The sequence below is a fragment of the Lepidochelys olivacea genome, assembly GCF_965140295.1.
Source record: "Lepidochelys olivacea isolate rLepOli2 genome assembly, chromosome: 1".
Lineage (NCBI taxonomy): Eukaryota > Metazoa > Chordata > Testudines > Cheloniidae > Lepidochelys > Lepidochelys olivacea.
Window position 1 is genome coordinate 127,639,879 of NC_140411.1, and position 13,057 is coordinate 127,652,935.

At 44.9% G+C, this 13,057-nt stretch overlaps 1 protein-coding gene across 11 annotated transcripts in view; it reads right to left on the minus strand.

The window, feature by feature from the left end:
- ZBED1 (zinc finger BED-type containing 1) overlaps positions 1–13,057 on the minus strand; it is a 290,772-nt gene that overhangs the window by 216,254 nt on the left and 61,461 nt on the right. For 6 of the 11 annotated variants that reach the window (XM_084614147.1, XM_084614146.1, XM_084614145.1 and 3 more), the window contains exon 1: positions 7,775–8,105. The exons of 3 other annotated variants lie outside the window; for them this stretch is intronic. In XM_084614147.1, coding sequence (XP_084470273.1) covers positions 7,775–8,078 — 304 coding nt within the window. In that variant the 5' untranslated portion in view covers positions 8,079–8,105. Of the gene's footprint in view, positions 1–7,774; positions 8,106–9,679; positions 10,085–13,057 lie in introns of those variants that run through there. 2 more of the 11 variants (XM_084614139.1, XR_014709553.1) reach the window with 2 other exon arrangements.

Consider the following 13,057-nt stretch of genomic DNA (forward strand, 5'->3'; position numbering starts at 1 on the left):
AGGTCCCTTCCAACCCTTATATTCTATGAATAACAACGCCATGTTATGCATTCTCATCGTATCACAATATAACTTAGAAGGAGAGGTATATACAGTATAATGTTACAGATGATGGTTTTAATAGCTTCATATTATGCACCTGCATGATGTACCATATCAGAATTTGCTATTATTATTGCTTTCAGATGCCTCTATTTCAAGCCATGTCACAGTGTTTCTGGGACACATACAGACTCAACGAATTTCATTTTAAACCAGAGTATCCCTTACTGTAACACAGAGGTTCCTGGAAGCAAAGAGGACAGTAGAGTAATAAAACAGGTGGTGTGCCTTTAATATTTAAAATTAAGGAGGGAAATTCTACAACATACAGATTCTGTCATATAACAACAAAACGCAAGTTAATTCACAGTGAATGAATGTCTCAGACTCCCTCCACCCGATTTTATGACTGTAAGATCTTTTCTACCATTTTTATTCAGATTTGACATTTAACTAGAGTGGTACACTGTCGCATCGCCACAGTTAAGGATACATCAGCATACCACCACCTTAATTACAACACTGAACCACACACGGTCACAGCAACCCTAATATAGAGTGCAGCTCTTCACTGCCTTTCCTAAACTGTTGTGCAGCACGGCTGGTGCTACTGAAAAGGCTCCTATATATTACTCCAAGAATGGGACTCCTGGTGAGAGTCTGAGCACCTTTAATTCTATTTGATTTCAACGGGAGTTGATGGCACTCAGCACCTGTGTGGTTTGTAAAGCACTTTGGGGTCTTATCTGATATATGATAGTACTGTATTATAGGGAGAGGTGACAGCAACCCCTGTATTTAAGTTACCTAATATTCCTTATAAAAATATTTTTGTGACTTTAAAAAAAAACTGAAGCTCTAATACATCCATTATTTGCTGCAAATCTTTGAAATTCCACAAGGAGAAAGCACCCAGGCTACAAGATGACTTTTTCTTTTGCTCAAGAAATTTCATTCGTATTTAAATGAGCTGTAAACTGTTAAAAACTGCCACTTCCCTTCTCTTGTTTGTGTAGCTCAAGAAAATTTTGACAGCATGCCAAAACAATAACTGAACATCAACATTCTAAAGAGCTGGGCTTACACCACTACTAGAGAAGCACTCTACATTGGCCTGAAATCTGAGAGTAGCTGTAGCAATGGAAAGGAGGAGGAGAAGAGAGTTAGGACTCACTGAGCTCCCTTACACAGCACATGGCCTCAGCTTCTCATCCCCACTGCAAAGGGTACCAGCAGGGCTGGAGCTCTCCCAATTCTTGGGGAAGAAGGAAGAGAACCAGGCTGGATTCCTTCCAACCACCTCCTGGACCTAGCCTGTGAGGCCCACCCTTCAGTACAGTAGAACCTCAGAGTTACGAACACCAGAGTTACAAACTGACCAGACAACCACACATGTCATTTGGAACCAGAAGTACACAATCAGGCAGCAGCAGAGACAAAAAAAATACAAAAACAAACAAACAAAACAAAAAATACAGTACAGTACTGGATTAAATGTAAACTACTAAAAAAATAAGGGGACGTTTAAAAAAAGATTTGAGAAGGTAAGGAAACTGTTTCTGTGCTTGTTTCATTTAAATTCAGATAGTTAAAAGCAGCATTTTTCTTCTGCATAGTAAAGTTTCAAATTTCTATTAAACCAGTGTTCACTTGTAAACTTTTGAAAGAACAACAACAACATTTTGTGCAAAGTTAGGAACAACCTCCATTCCAGAGATGTTCATAACTCTGAGGTTCTACTGTAGTCTCCTGCTGCAAGCTAAACACATAGATAGTCCTATTGCTCCAGTGGCTGGAAGTTAAGGGTTTAAACCTTGGTGATCATACAAGATAGGAAGGGTTGCTACAACTGTATATAAAATAATTTGTTTTACCTTTTCTCTTTTAAAAAAAAAAAACTAAGAAATTTTATACAAAATCTACATTAAAAAGTTAATTAGGTTGCAAAGAGAAGCACCTGAAAGATATGAAATACCAGATTTAGTATCAACCATATTACCAGAATTCTACCTTGTTGTCCATGTACAATGTAAAACAGTCTCAAATACAGCCCACCCTTTTCCCCCGCCTCCACCCCACAGACTTCTGCCTTATTCAGTGCATAGGCAACAATACATTTGGCATTTCCTAACTTTTCAGTGCATAACTTTGCAATCTAAATTGCTCTCTTTTAAAGGTAGTCTTTTTCAGGATATAATTTAATATCTTACATGCACAATATATATAGTTCCTTTCATCTTGATGGATCCCAGATATTATTCCTCTCATATATATGAATCGCTTCACCAGAAATGGCTCACAAACTGTCTATGGAGTGAAACAATTCTAACAACTTGGAAACATAATTTTTTAAGACCGGAAGTAAAGCATCCTTAATCTATTATAATACTTTCTCCATATGAAATAAAAGATATTAATACTTGAATCATAACTGAGGGGACCCAAGATCTCTATTATTAACAATTTTGAAAATTATCATGAAAGCCAGAAGAAAATAATTTCATTTAGATTAATTAGCGAGAGGAAATTTAAAGTCTATCTGAGGTTAAAAGGTGTTTTTAAAAACATGAATGACTAATATTAGTACTCAGTTCTAAGTCACTTTCTGCATCTCTCAAGTACCAAATATAAACATTAAGAAGTCTTTTCCAAAAGTACAAAACATGCAGCATTGAGTATGTCTGAAGCCAAATGAAATTAAATGATTTATGCAATAGAAGAGCAAATGCAGCATGAGGAAAAAACAAAAAATTCTTGACAATCCTTCAACATGATCATAGAAATTCCTACTCTGTGAAACAATTAATGTCAGAGATAGCATGATTTTAAAAAGATTAAAAAAAAAACAATGAAATGACTTTCAATGGGCTGAAACCACATTTCCGGTATTAACTTCCTGGTGTCACAATTAGCTAGCTCATCTTTTGTAAATTCACTGATTAGATTTTTGTTTTTAAAACTTGCTTTTGAGGCAAAGTCACACCTTAGATTAAGATATCAGTTCGAGCATTAAGCATACAGTAGTATCTATTTGAATTATTAGTTATCTTTGTACACACAGCACTAGCAGATTATATATTACCATACTGATCTTTAATTATACTATTTTACACAATTAGTATTGAAAAATGTTTAAATAATAATTTATATAATTCCTCTTCCTCCTTTATTTTCCAGCACTGCACTTAATTGTGAAGTCTAAATTAAATTCACAGGTTTCAGAGTAGCAGCCATGTTACTCTGTATCCGCAAAAAGAACAGGAGTACTTGTGGCACCTTAGAGACTAACAAATTTATTAGAGCATAAGCTTTCGTCGGCTACAGCCCACTTCACTGGATGCATAGAATGGAACATATAGTAGCCACCCTCTGTGTATGTCTGTGTCTATATGTTCTATATGTTACTATATGTTCCATTCTATGCATCCGATGAAGTGGGCCCACGAAAGCTTATGCTCTAATAAATTTGTTAGTCTCTAAGGTGCCACAAGTACTCCTGTTCTTTTTATTAAATTCTGCATTCAAATTCCTCCTTCTGTGTTTCAGGTTCCAAGTCTGAAGCAAACTTCCTGATATTCCTACCTGGAATGCTGTGAAATTTGCACTTTCATGTTATATATTTACACTTTCGTGTTTTCAGTTCACAAATCAAGACAATTACTACAATATATTTTGCTCCCAGAGCTGCCTCATTTGTACAGTTCAAACTGTCCTTTTCATACACACCATCCTAAACAAAACCTTTAAAATTAGACATTTATTAGCAGGATGTAGTAGGAGTCAGTATTTAGAAAGACAAGTTGTGAACTGAAAACAGCATACAACCTTGATTAATTCAGGAAACGAAAACTAATTTAATTTAGTTTAGTTTAGACTGCAGCTCCCGAATATTTCTGTAATATAGTATAACAAACTTTTTTTAAAAGAATGCAGCTTCTGAAGATATAAGGGCTGCAGCTATACTAGTACACTTCAGACCCTTAATTCAACACAGGGCAGATCTATCACTGGATGCCAGATGGCTTTCTATAATATAGCTTCCACCATGGAGCTGCACCTATGCTGAATTATGGCTATGTGGCTTGCCAGTGTAGATGAGGTCAAGCAGGTCTGAGGTCCAAATTCCAGAACATGGAGACTTGAGGAGCTAAACTACAACTCTTTGGCTCTCCCCTATTCCCCCCCAATGTTTTTTTAAATGTCTCTCATGATGAGACAACTGATACTTGATTTATGTACCTTTTATTCCAGTAATCATAGCTTTTTGAGAATTGAGGATTACAAGGGTTAGAAAAAGCTTTCAACTTCTGTATTTTAAAATATTTTTAGTCCACTAACTTCTTGACACAACTGTTGCTTCTTTATTCCAATAAAAGTAGCAGATTACTGATCCAAGATTAACTATGTCCATTCTTTGAAATCTTACCTAAACTAGTCTAATGTCCATATTAAAATACCACTGTTGACAAGTTGGTTTGTTTTTTAATCACACTGTTTCAAATAGGTTCTTGATATTTTTTGATTTGTTAATTATATTTAAGATTACAATAAAATAAAATGTTTGGGTCAAACTTTGTCATAATATTTCTGTTCAGTTCTAAATTTTGAAAGCGTTACACACCCTAGGCATACTACACAAATTTACCCTGCCAAGAAAAACTAATGCTAGAAGAATGCTCAGCTGACATAAAACTGTAGGCACACATCTCCTTTTTTTTTTCTTTTCTTTTTGGCATGTTATATGTTTTTGAGAATGAGAAAGCAAAACTCAAATCTGCATTAGAATTATTAGTATGGAAGTAACATTACCCAATGAACCCATGTGTGGAAATCTGTACTATCCAGTCTTTGCATTAATTTTACAATTAATTTATTTTCTCTCCTCTCTAGTACCTCAACTATACAATAAATTGATTTGGGCCTCATATTTTAGATAATCTCACTGAACTGCATACATACACCTGCATTTTTGTTATTCTTGTTGAAACCACCATTACCTCCGTAATAGCCACATTTGAAGCTAGTCAGAAAAAATAAACAGAACCAAACTAATGAGCTGCAGTGATGCTGTCACTCATTACATGGTTTTCAGGCCTTTCCAAGTTGCAGGGAGTTGTTAGAAGCACCAACAAATTAAAAAGGGTTTTTAAAAATCAGTTTCCTTTTAAATTTAAGATTCCTATTGTGCTGATGTCTGGCCTGAAGAGATTCCCAGATCAATCAGTTCTGGAAACCTCAAGCTTCCTTCACAGATACCTAATGTGGGGAAACAGAACATCATTAAGTTTTCTGTTAATCATAAAAATAATTTAAAAACGTAACACACAACTATCAGAAAAGGAACTAAACTAAAAGCTCCATAGAGCAAACTGAATGCCATTGAATTGTCTCCTTAAATACTGGCAATTAATGACAATATATATTCAGCATACAGAATGTGTACACCAACACTCCCACCAATGACTGGGGGAGAAGAGAAGACTAGCAGTCTGTGAGAGTCAAATTCAGTGAAGAAGTTCACCACCGTCAAGTACTGGAGGAGTGATTTTAGAGAGGATGTAATCAAGTGGCCAGGAGTGTGGAGGAATAAAGCTCAGTGTCCAACTTTAGCAGAGATGGAGGAATTTACTTTTGCGTGGTAGAATTCAAAAGCAGGCAAAGAGAACAGGGAGGGTTCTAGCCTAGTATCTAGGTGAAGGACCAGGACAGAGGAAGGTAGCCAGGCAAAGAAGCAAGTTCTTCCTCAGTAGGTAGGTACAGCAGAACAAGCTAGGGAGATTGGTGATTTTCTATAGGTTTATCACCACAGTATCTGAGCACATCACAAACACTGATCAATCCTCAAAACCCATGTGAGGCAGGGACCTGAGGCACAAACAGATCAAAAACCACGCCTGAAACTGGGACAATGCGGGGAACTGAACTCAGATCTCCTGAGTCTGTCCAGCAACTTAACCAAAATGCCACTCGGGTCCAGCAGCAGAGAGGTATATGCAAGGGTGTGTGCAGGGGCATAACGCAGGGGCCTGGGGCAAGTGCAGTAACGGGGAGGGGGAGACTATGGGTCTAGCACAGAGCTGGGCAAACTATGGCCAGCGGGACCCTCCTGCCCAACCCCTGAGCTCCTGGCCCGGGGCGCTAGTCCCCAGCCCCTCCCTGCTGTTCCCCCTCCCCTCCAGCCTCAGTGCGCCGCTCTGGGAGGCCAGGCAGCACAGTTGCAGAGCTGCAGCCTGACGGTGCTCTGGGCGGTGCAACTGTACTGTCGCCAGCCACCAGTGCTCCGGGCAGCACAATAAGGGGGGATTAGATAAAGGGCAGGGGAGTTCGGGGGGTGTGGACAGGGGTCAGAGTGCGGCAAACAGGGGGGTTGAATAGGGCAGGGATCCCGGGGGAGCAGTCAGGAATGAGAGGGGGGCTTGGATGGGGCAGCAGGGGGCAGTCAGGGGTGGGAGGTCCAGTGGTGGTCAGGGGACAGGGAGCAAGGGGTGGTGGATGGGGCAGGAGTCCCGTGGGGCTGTCAGGGAACGGGGGGGGGAGGGGGGTGGATGGGGCGGGCGTCCCGGGGCAGTGGTCAGGGGGCAAGAAGCAGAGGACAGGGGGTTTGGATAGGAGGCGAGGGCTGGGCCACGCCTGGCTGTTTGAGGAGACACAACCTCCCTTTACTGGTCCTCCATACAATTTTGGAAACCCAGTGTGGTCCTCAGACCAAAAAGGAATCTCAGGGGGGCCGTCAGGGGACAGGGGGTTGGATGGGGCAGGGTCCCGGGGGGGCAGTCAGGAATAAGGGGGGGTTGGATGGGGCAGTGGGGGGCAGTCGGGGGGGGAGGTCCGGGGGTGGTCAGGGGACAGGGAGCAAGGGGTGGTGGATGGGGCAGGAGTCCCGGGGGGCCGTCAGGGAACGGGGGGGTTGGATGGGGCAGAAGTCCCAGGGGAGCGGTCAGGAGAGGAGAAGCGGGGGTGAGGGGCGTTGGATAGGGGGCGGGGTCACGCCTGGCTGTTTGGGGAACCGGCCCGCCATACAATATTGGAAACCCGATGCGACCCTCAGGCCAAAAAGTTTGCCCGCCCCTGGTCTAGCACGGGAACGGGTGCAGTTAAAGCAGCAAGGGGGCGTGTGCAGGTGCCTCCCCAGTAACTGGGTATGGCAGCAGCCGCCTAGGGAAGGGGAACGGGCCGGCTCAAGCCCACGAGCCGCCTGCAAGGCCAGCACGGGAAAGGGCCCGGCCCAGCGGCCAGGCGCGGACCCGGCCCAGCAGGCAGGGGCGTGCGGAGGGCGCCAGCGCGGCGGGCCGAGGGGAGGCTGGAGCGCGCAGCTCCGTGGCCCGGCGCAGCAGCGGCGTGTGCAGCGCACGGGGGAGGCGCGCCAGGGCCAGGCCCTGTGGTACCGCAGCCCTGGCAGGAAGGGGAGCCCCCCGTGCGGCCGAGGGCAGGCTGCGCCCAGCCTCTGCGCCCACGCAGCAGCCGAAGCCCGGGGGCGCTGCGGCCCCTCGCTGTGCGCAGGGGCCAAGGTCACGGCACACGCCCCAGCCGCCGCGGGGACAGTGGGGCCCGGGCGGGGGAGGAAGGGAAGGCTGCAAAGGGAGAGCGGCCGCCGGCCTCCTGCTCTCCCCCGGCCCCGTTAGGAGAGCGGGCGCGGTGCCCGTGGCCTCGGCGGACCCCAGTCGGGCTGCGCCCGGTGCCGCTGCACGGCGCCGCACGGGGCAGCAGCGGGCGCGGGGCGCGATGCTCTCACCTGGCGCGGGGGCCCCGCCGGGGCGGAGGCGGCGCAGCAGCTGGTGCAGGGCGACGGCGAGGCCGATGCAATAGAGCCGCAGCGCGGGCAGCGCCCGAGACAATAGCGACATGGCTGCCTCCCGCCCCTCGGCGCGGGGACGAGGCCCCGGCGCGCCTCTGTGTGTGTGTGTGTGTGTGTGTGTCTCTGCTCCGGGGCTGGGCGGACGCGGCGCTGCTGCAGAGCCCACACCCAGCGGAAGGGAAAGCGCCGCCGCTGTCACAGGCTGCACGGCCCGGACGCTCTGCCGCTCGCTTCTGGGCATGTGCGCGGCCACCCCGCGTCAGGGCGGGGGAAGGGGAGAGCGGCCCCTGAGCCCCGTGCCTCCAGTGGCGCCCTAGGCGCCGAGCGGGCGGGTGGCGGGGCGGGGTTGTGTCGGGGAGACGATGCCACCCGAGTTGGGGAGAGATGCAGCCAGGGCTGCGCTAGCTGCCAGGGAGGCGGGAGGTGCAGGGGCCAGCTGGCCGGGGCCCGGTTGTTTTTGGATTTGCCGAGGAGTCAGGCTGGAGAACTGAGCAGCCGGAAAGTAATGGGGCCCTGTGGGTGCCTCTTGAAAGGGAGCTCTGAGCCTGGGCCCCCAGCCACGAAAATGAGGCCAGAGCCGGCTGCCCTTACATTGTAAAGTGTGCGCAGACTGGAAAGCGGACATACATTTTTAACAGCAAGGGTAATAAACCCTGGGATCAAAATTAAGAAGGGTTGTGGTGGAGTCTCCATCACAGGCAATTTTTAAACCAAGATTGGATTAAAAAAACCCAACATGCTCTAGGAATTATTTTGGGAAAGTTCCAAGGGCTGTGGTACACAGGGTGTCAGACCAGGTGATCACAGTGGTGCCTTCTGCCCTTGGATGTACCATAATACAGAATTTAGGTGTTATGTGACCCAGTGAAACTGAACAATGCTGCCCCCTTACCTTATCCGCACCTCCCCCTTTTGCCCCTTCCTTTCTGCCTCTATTTGTAACCTTGTGTTCCATCATGACATAATGTTGGAGTTTATGATCTTATACATCATAGTCATGAAAACAAGATTGTCAAGGACTTCCAGGATCCTCTAGTCCAAGGGCTCTCAGGACAAATTTTTTGATGGCTCAGAGTGTGGCCACCAACTCTTGCTGAAAGAAAAGGAGTACTAGTGGAACCTTAGAGACTACCCAATTTATTTGAGTATAAGCTTTCGTGAGCTACAGCTCATTTCATCGGATGTATTCAATGGAAAAAAACAGTGAGGAGATTTATATACACACAGAACATGAAAAAATGGGTGTTATCATACACACTGTAAGGAGAGTGATCACTTAAGATGAGCTATTACCAGCGGGGGGGGGGGGGGGGGGAACCTTTTGTAGTGATAATCAAGGTGGGCCATTTCCAGCAGTTAACAGGAACGTCCCAGGAGCAGTAGGGGGTGGGGGTGGGGGTGGAGAAATAAACATGGGGAAATAGTTTTACTTTGTGTAATGACGCAGAGAGACTGAAGTGTTCTCCGACTGGTTTATGAATGTTATAATTCTTGACATCTGATTTGTGTCCATTTATTCTTTTACGTAGAGACTGTCCAGTTTGACCAATGTACATGGCAGAAGGGCATTGCTGGCACATGATGGCATATATCACACTGGTAGATGTGCAGGTGAACGAGCCTCTGATAGTGTGGCTGATGTGATTAGGCCCTGTGATGGTGTCCCCTGAATAGATATGTGGACACAGTTGGCAACGGGCTTTGTTGCAAGGATAGGTTCCTGGGTTAGTGGTTCTGTTGTGTGGTGTGTGGTTGCTGGTGAGTATTTGCTTCAGGTTGGGGGGCTGTCTGTAGGCAAGGACTGGCCTGTCTCCCAAGATTTGTGAGAGTGATGGGTCGTCCTTCAGGATAGGTTGTAGATCCTTGATGATGCACTGGAGAGGTTTTAGTTGGGGGCTGAAGGTGATGGCTAATGGTGTTCTGTTATTTTCTTTGTTGGGCCTGTCCTGTAGTAGGTGACTTCTGGGTACTCTTCTGGCTCTATCAATTTGTTTTTTCACTTCAGCAGGTGGGTATTGTAGTTGTAAGAATGCTTGATAGAGATCTTGTAGGTGTTTGTCTCTGTCTGAGGGGTTGGAGCAAATGCAGTTGTATCGCAGAGCTTGGCTGTAGACAATGGATCGTGTGGTGTGGTCAGGGTGAAAGCTGGAGGCATGTAGGTAGGAATAGCGGCCAGTAGGTTTCCGGTATAGGGTGGTGTTTATGTGTTGCTGGTGGCTGTTCTCACACTTTTCCCTAAATAATTAGCTTTAGGAAAAACAAATAAATATTTAGCAATACATGTCCAAATCATTGTAATCTATTTATTGTTAGCTAGTAAGTCTGTTGTGAAAAATGATATTAACAAACATGAAAGTATCGCTTTTCACAGCAGACTTACTCAGCCCTGCCAAGCCTGGGGACAAATTAAGCCCTGGATGGGGGGGCGGGGGGAGGCAGCAGGGGCAATGGCAGTTGGTGGGTGGGGAGCGGGGTGCTGAAGCCTGAAGCCCTGCGGCCAGAGCCTGGGGCCTACCGCCACACAGCCAGAGCTGGAGCCCAAAGCCCCTCAGCCAGAGCCTGCCGCTCCACCACCCCAGAGATGAGACCCAAAGCCTGAGCCCCCTGCTAAAATGGGGAACTCACTGGCTGCCTGCTCCTCCAGTGTTGTGCCCCAAGTGTCTCCAGAGTGGGACAGAGCCCAACTCCTGCTGGGGGTCCCAGCCATCAACACCAAGGCAGTGCATCCAGGAACAACAGGCAGGGGGAGGAGCCACTATTTAACTACCCACCCCAGCCCAGGAGGCTGTGGGCACAAGAAAAGCCCCAGGTGGTCACATGCGGCCACAGTGGCTGGCATTTGAGAAACACTGACCTAGTCCATCTAAAACGATTTTAGCAGCTGCTCTTTGAAGGGATTAGAGAGCTCAGGGGACCAGAGTCAGGGAGTCCAGAGATGGGGAGGTTACAATAATCAAGACAGAAAATGAAGAGTGTCTGGACAAGAGGTCCTGCTGTGTGGACAGAAATAAGAGGCCCATTGTAGAAGTGCTTTGGAGGAAGAAGTGGCAAGAACTGAACGTAGTCTGGCTTTGTAGGATAAGAGGACCATTGTAGAAGTGCTTCGAAGGAAGGTACAGGGAGGTGTCAAACATGATTTTTGCATTACAGGTCTCAATTACAGAGAGCATAGCAGTGTTGTCAGCAGTGACAGAGTAAAGAAAGTAGAGAATATTTGGGAGGAAAGAACAGGAGTTAAGTTTTTGCCATTTTGTAGAGAGACTGTCTCTACGTAAAAGAATAAATGGACACAAATCAGAGGTCAAGAATTATAACATTCAAAAACCAGTCAGAGAACACTTCAATCTCTTTGGTCACTCGACTACAGACCTAAAAGTGGCAATTCTTCAACAAAAAAACTTCAAAAACAGACTCCAACAAGAGACTGCTAAATTGGAATTAATTTGCAAACTGGATACAATTAACTTAGCTTGAATAAAGACTGGGAGTGGACGGGTCATTACACAAAGTAAAACTATTTCCCCGTGTTTATTCCTCCTCCTATTGTTCTTGTAAAGTGCTAGAAATGGCCCACCTTGATTATCACTACAAAAGGTTCTCCCCACCCCTGCTCTCCTGCTGGTAATAGCTCATCTTACCTGATCACTCTTGTTACAAAGTGTATGGTAACACCCATTGTTTCATGTTCTCTGTGTATATAAATCTCTCCACTGTATTTTCCACTGCATGCATCTGATGAAGTGAGCTGTAGCCCACGAAAGCTTATGCTCAAATAAATTTGTTAGTCTCTAAGGTGCCACAAGTACTCCTTTTCTTTTTGCAGATACAGACTAACACGGCTGCTACTCTGAAATCAGCAAGAGTTCTCTGTATCTGAAATAGGAGCTTTTTTTGAGTCAATCCAGTGATGCCATCTGTTTCTTTTTATACAGTGTCCATCACTGTGGAATCTACTGTAAATATCTACCTGGTAGAATGAATGTCCATAGCCTATGCTAAGATAAACCAACATCTTCATGACAAATCTGCCGCGCATTAAGGGTTTACCAAGTTATCTCACTAGTTTCCAACTTTGAGACACAAGTCAGTGGCTTTGGCCCAATAAAACAAGCATTGGTCATTTCAGGCAAAATTTGTGTCACCTTGGACACCAGACACCCTTGAATTATCTTTCTTACCGGGAAGCCCAAGTAGTCACATAAATACGTTAATTTAGTTTGCCTTCTAATTTGAGTACCATATAGCTTTGAATCACTATCCATAAGTTTCTGCCACAACAGATGACTAAATTTCATTGCAGCCATGTGCCCAGAATTCTCAATATGATGACATTTCGTAGAAGCAAGCTACAAGTTGTCCTCAGTTTTCAATTTTAAATCTCCAATTAATTTTTTTATATGATCATCACTTGAGACAGAATGACAAGGCCTATGTTCCTATGCTTCTAAGTTCCAAAAAGCAGCTAATCAGAAGTCTTAAATTAATCATAAATAATAATTAGGGCTGTCAAGCAATTAAAAAATTAATTGCAATTAATCATGCAATAAAAAGATTAATCGTGATTATTCGCACTGATTATAGAATACCATTTATTTAAATAGTTTTGGATGTTTTCTACATTTTCAGATATATTGATTTCAATTACAACACAGAATACAAAATGTACAGTTCTCACTTTGTATTTATTTATGATTACAAATATTTGCACTGTAAAAAACAAAAGAAACAGTATTTTTCAGTGTACCTAATACAAGTACTGTAGTGCAAGCTTTTTATCCTGAAAGTTGAATTTACAAATGTAGAATTATGTACAACAAATAACTATTCAAAAGTAAACAATGTAAAACTTTAGAGTATACAAGTCCACTTAGTCCTATTTCTTGTTCAGCCAATTGATCAAACAAGTTTGTTTACATTTGCAGGAGATAATGCTGCCCGCTTCTTGTTCACAATGTCACCTGAAAGTGAGAACAGGCATTCGCATGGCACTTTTGTAGCCGGCATCACAAGATATTTATGTGTCAGATGCACTAAAGATTCATATGTCTCTTCATGCTTCAACCATCATTCCAGAGGCCATGCGTCCATGCTGATGACAGTTTCTGCTCAATAACAATCCAAAGCAGTGCAGACCGATGCCTGTTCATTTTCATCCTCTGAGTCAGATGCCACCAGCAGAAGATTCATTTTCTTTCTTCATGGTTCGAGTTCTGTAGTTTC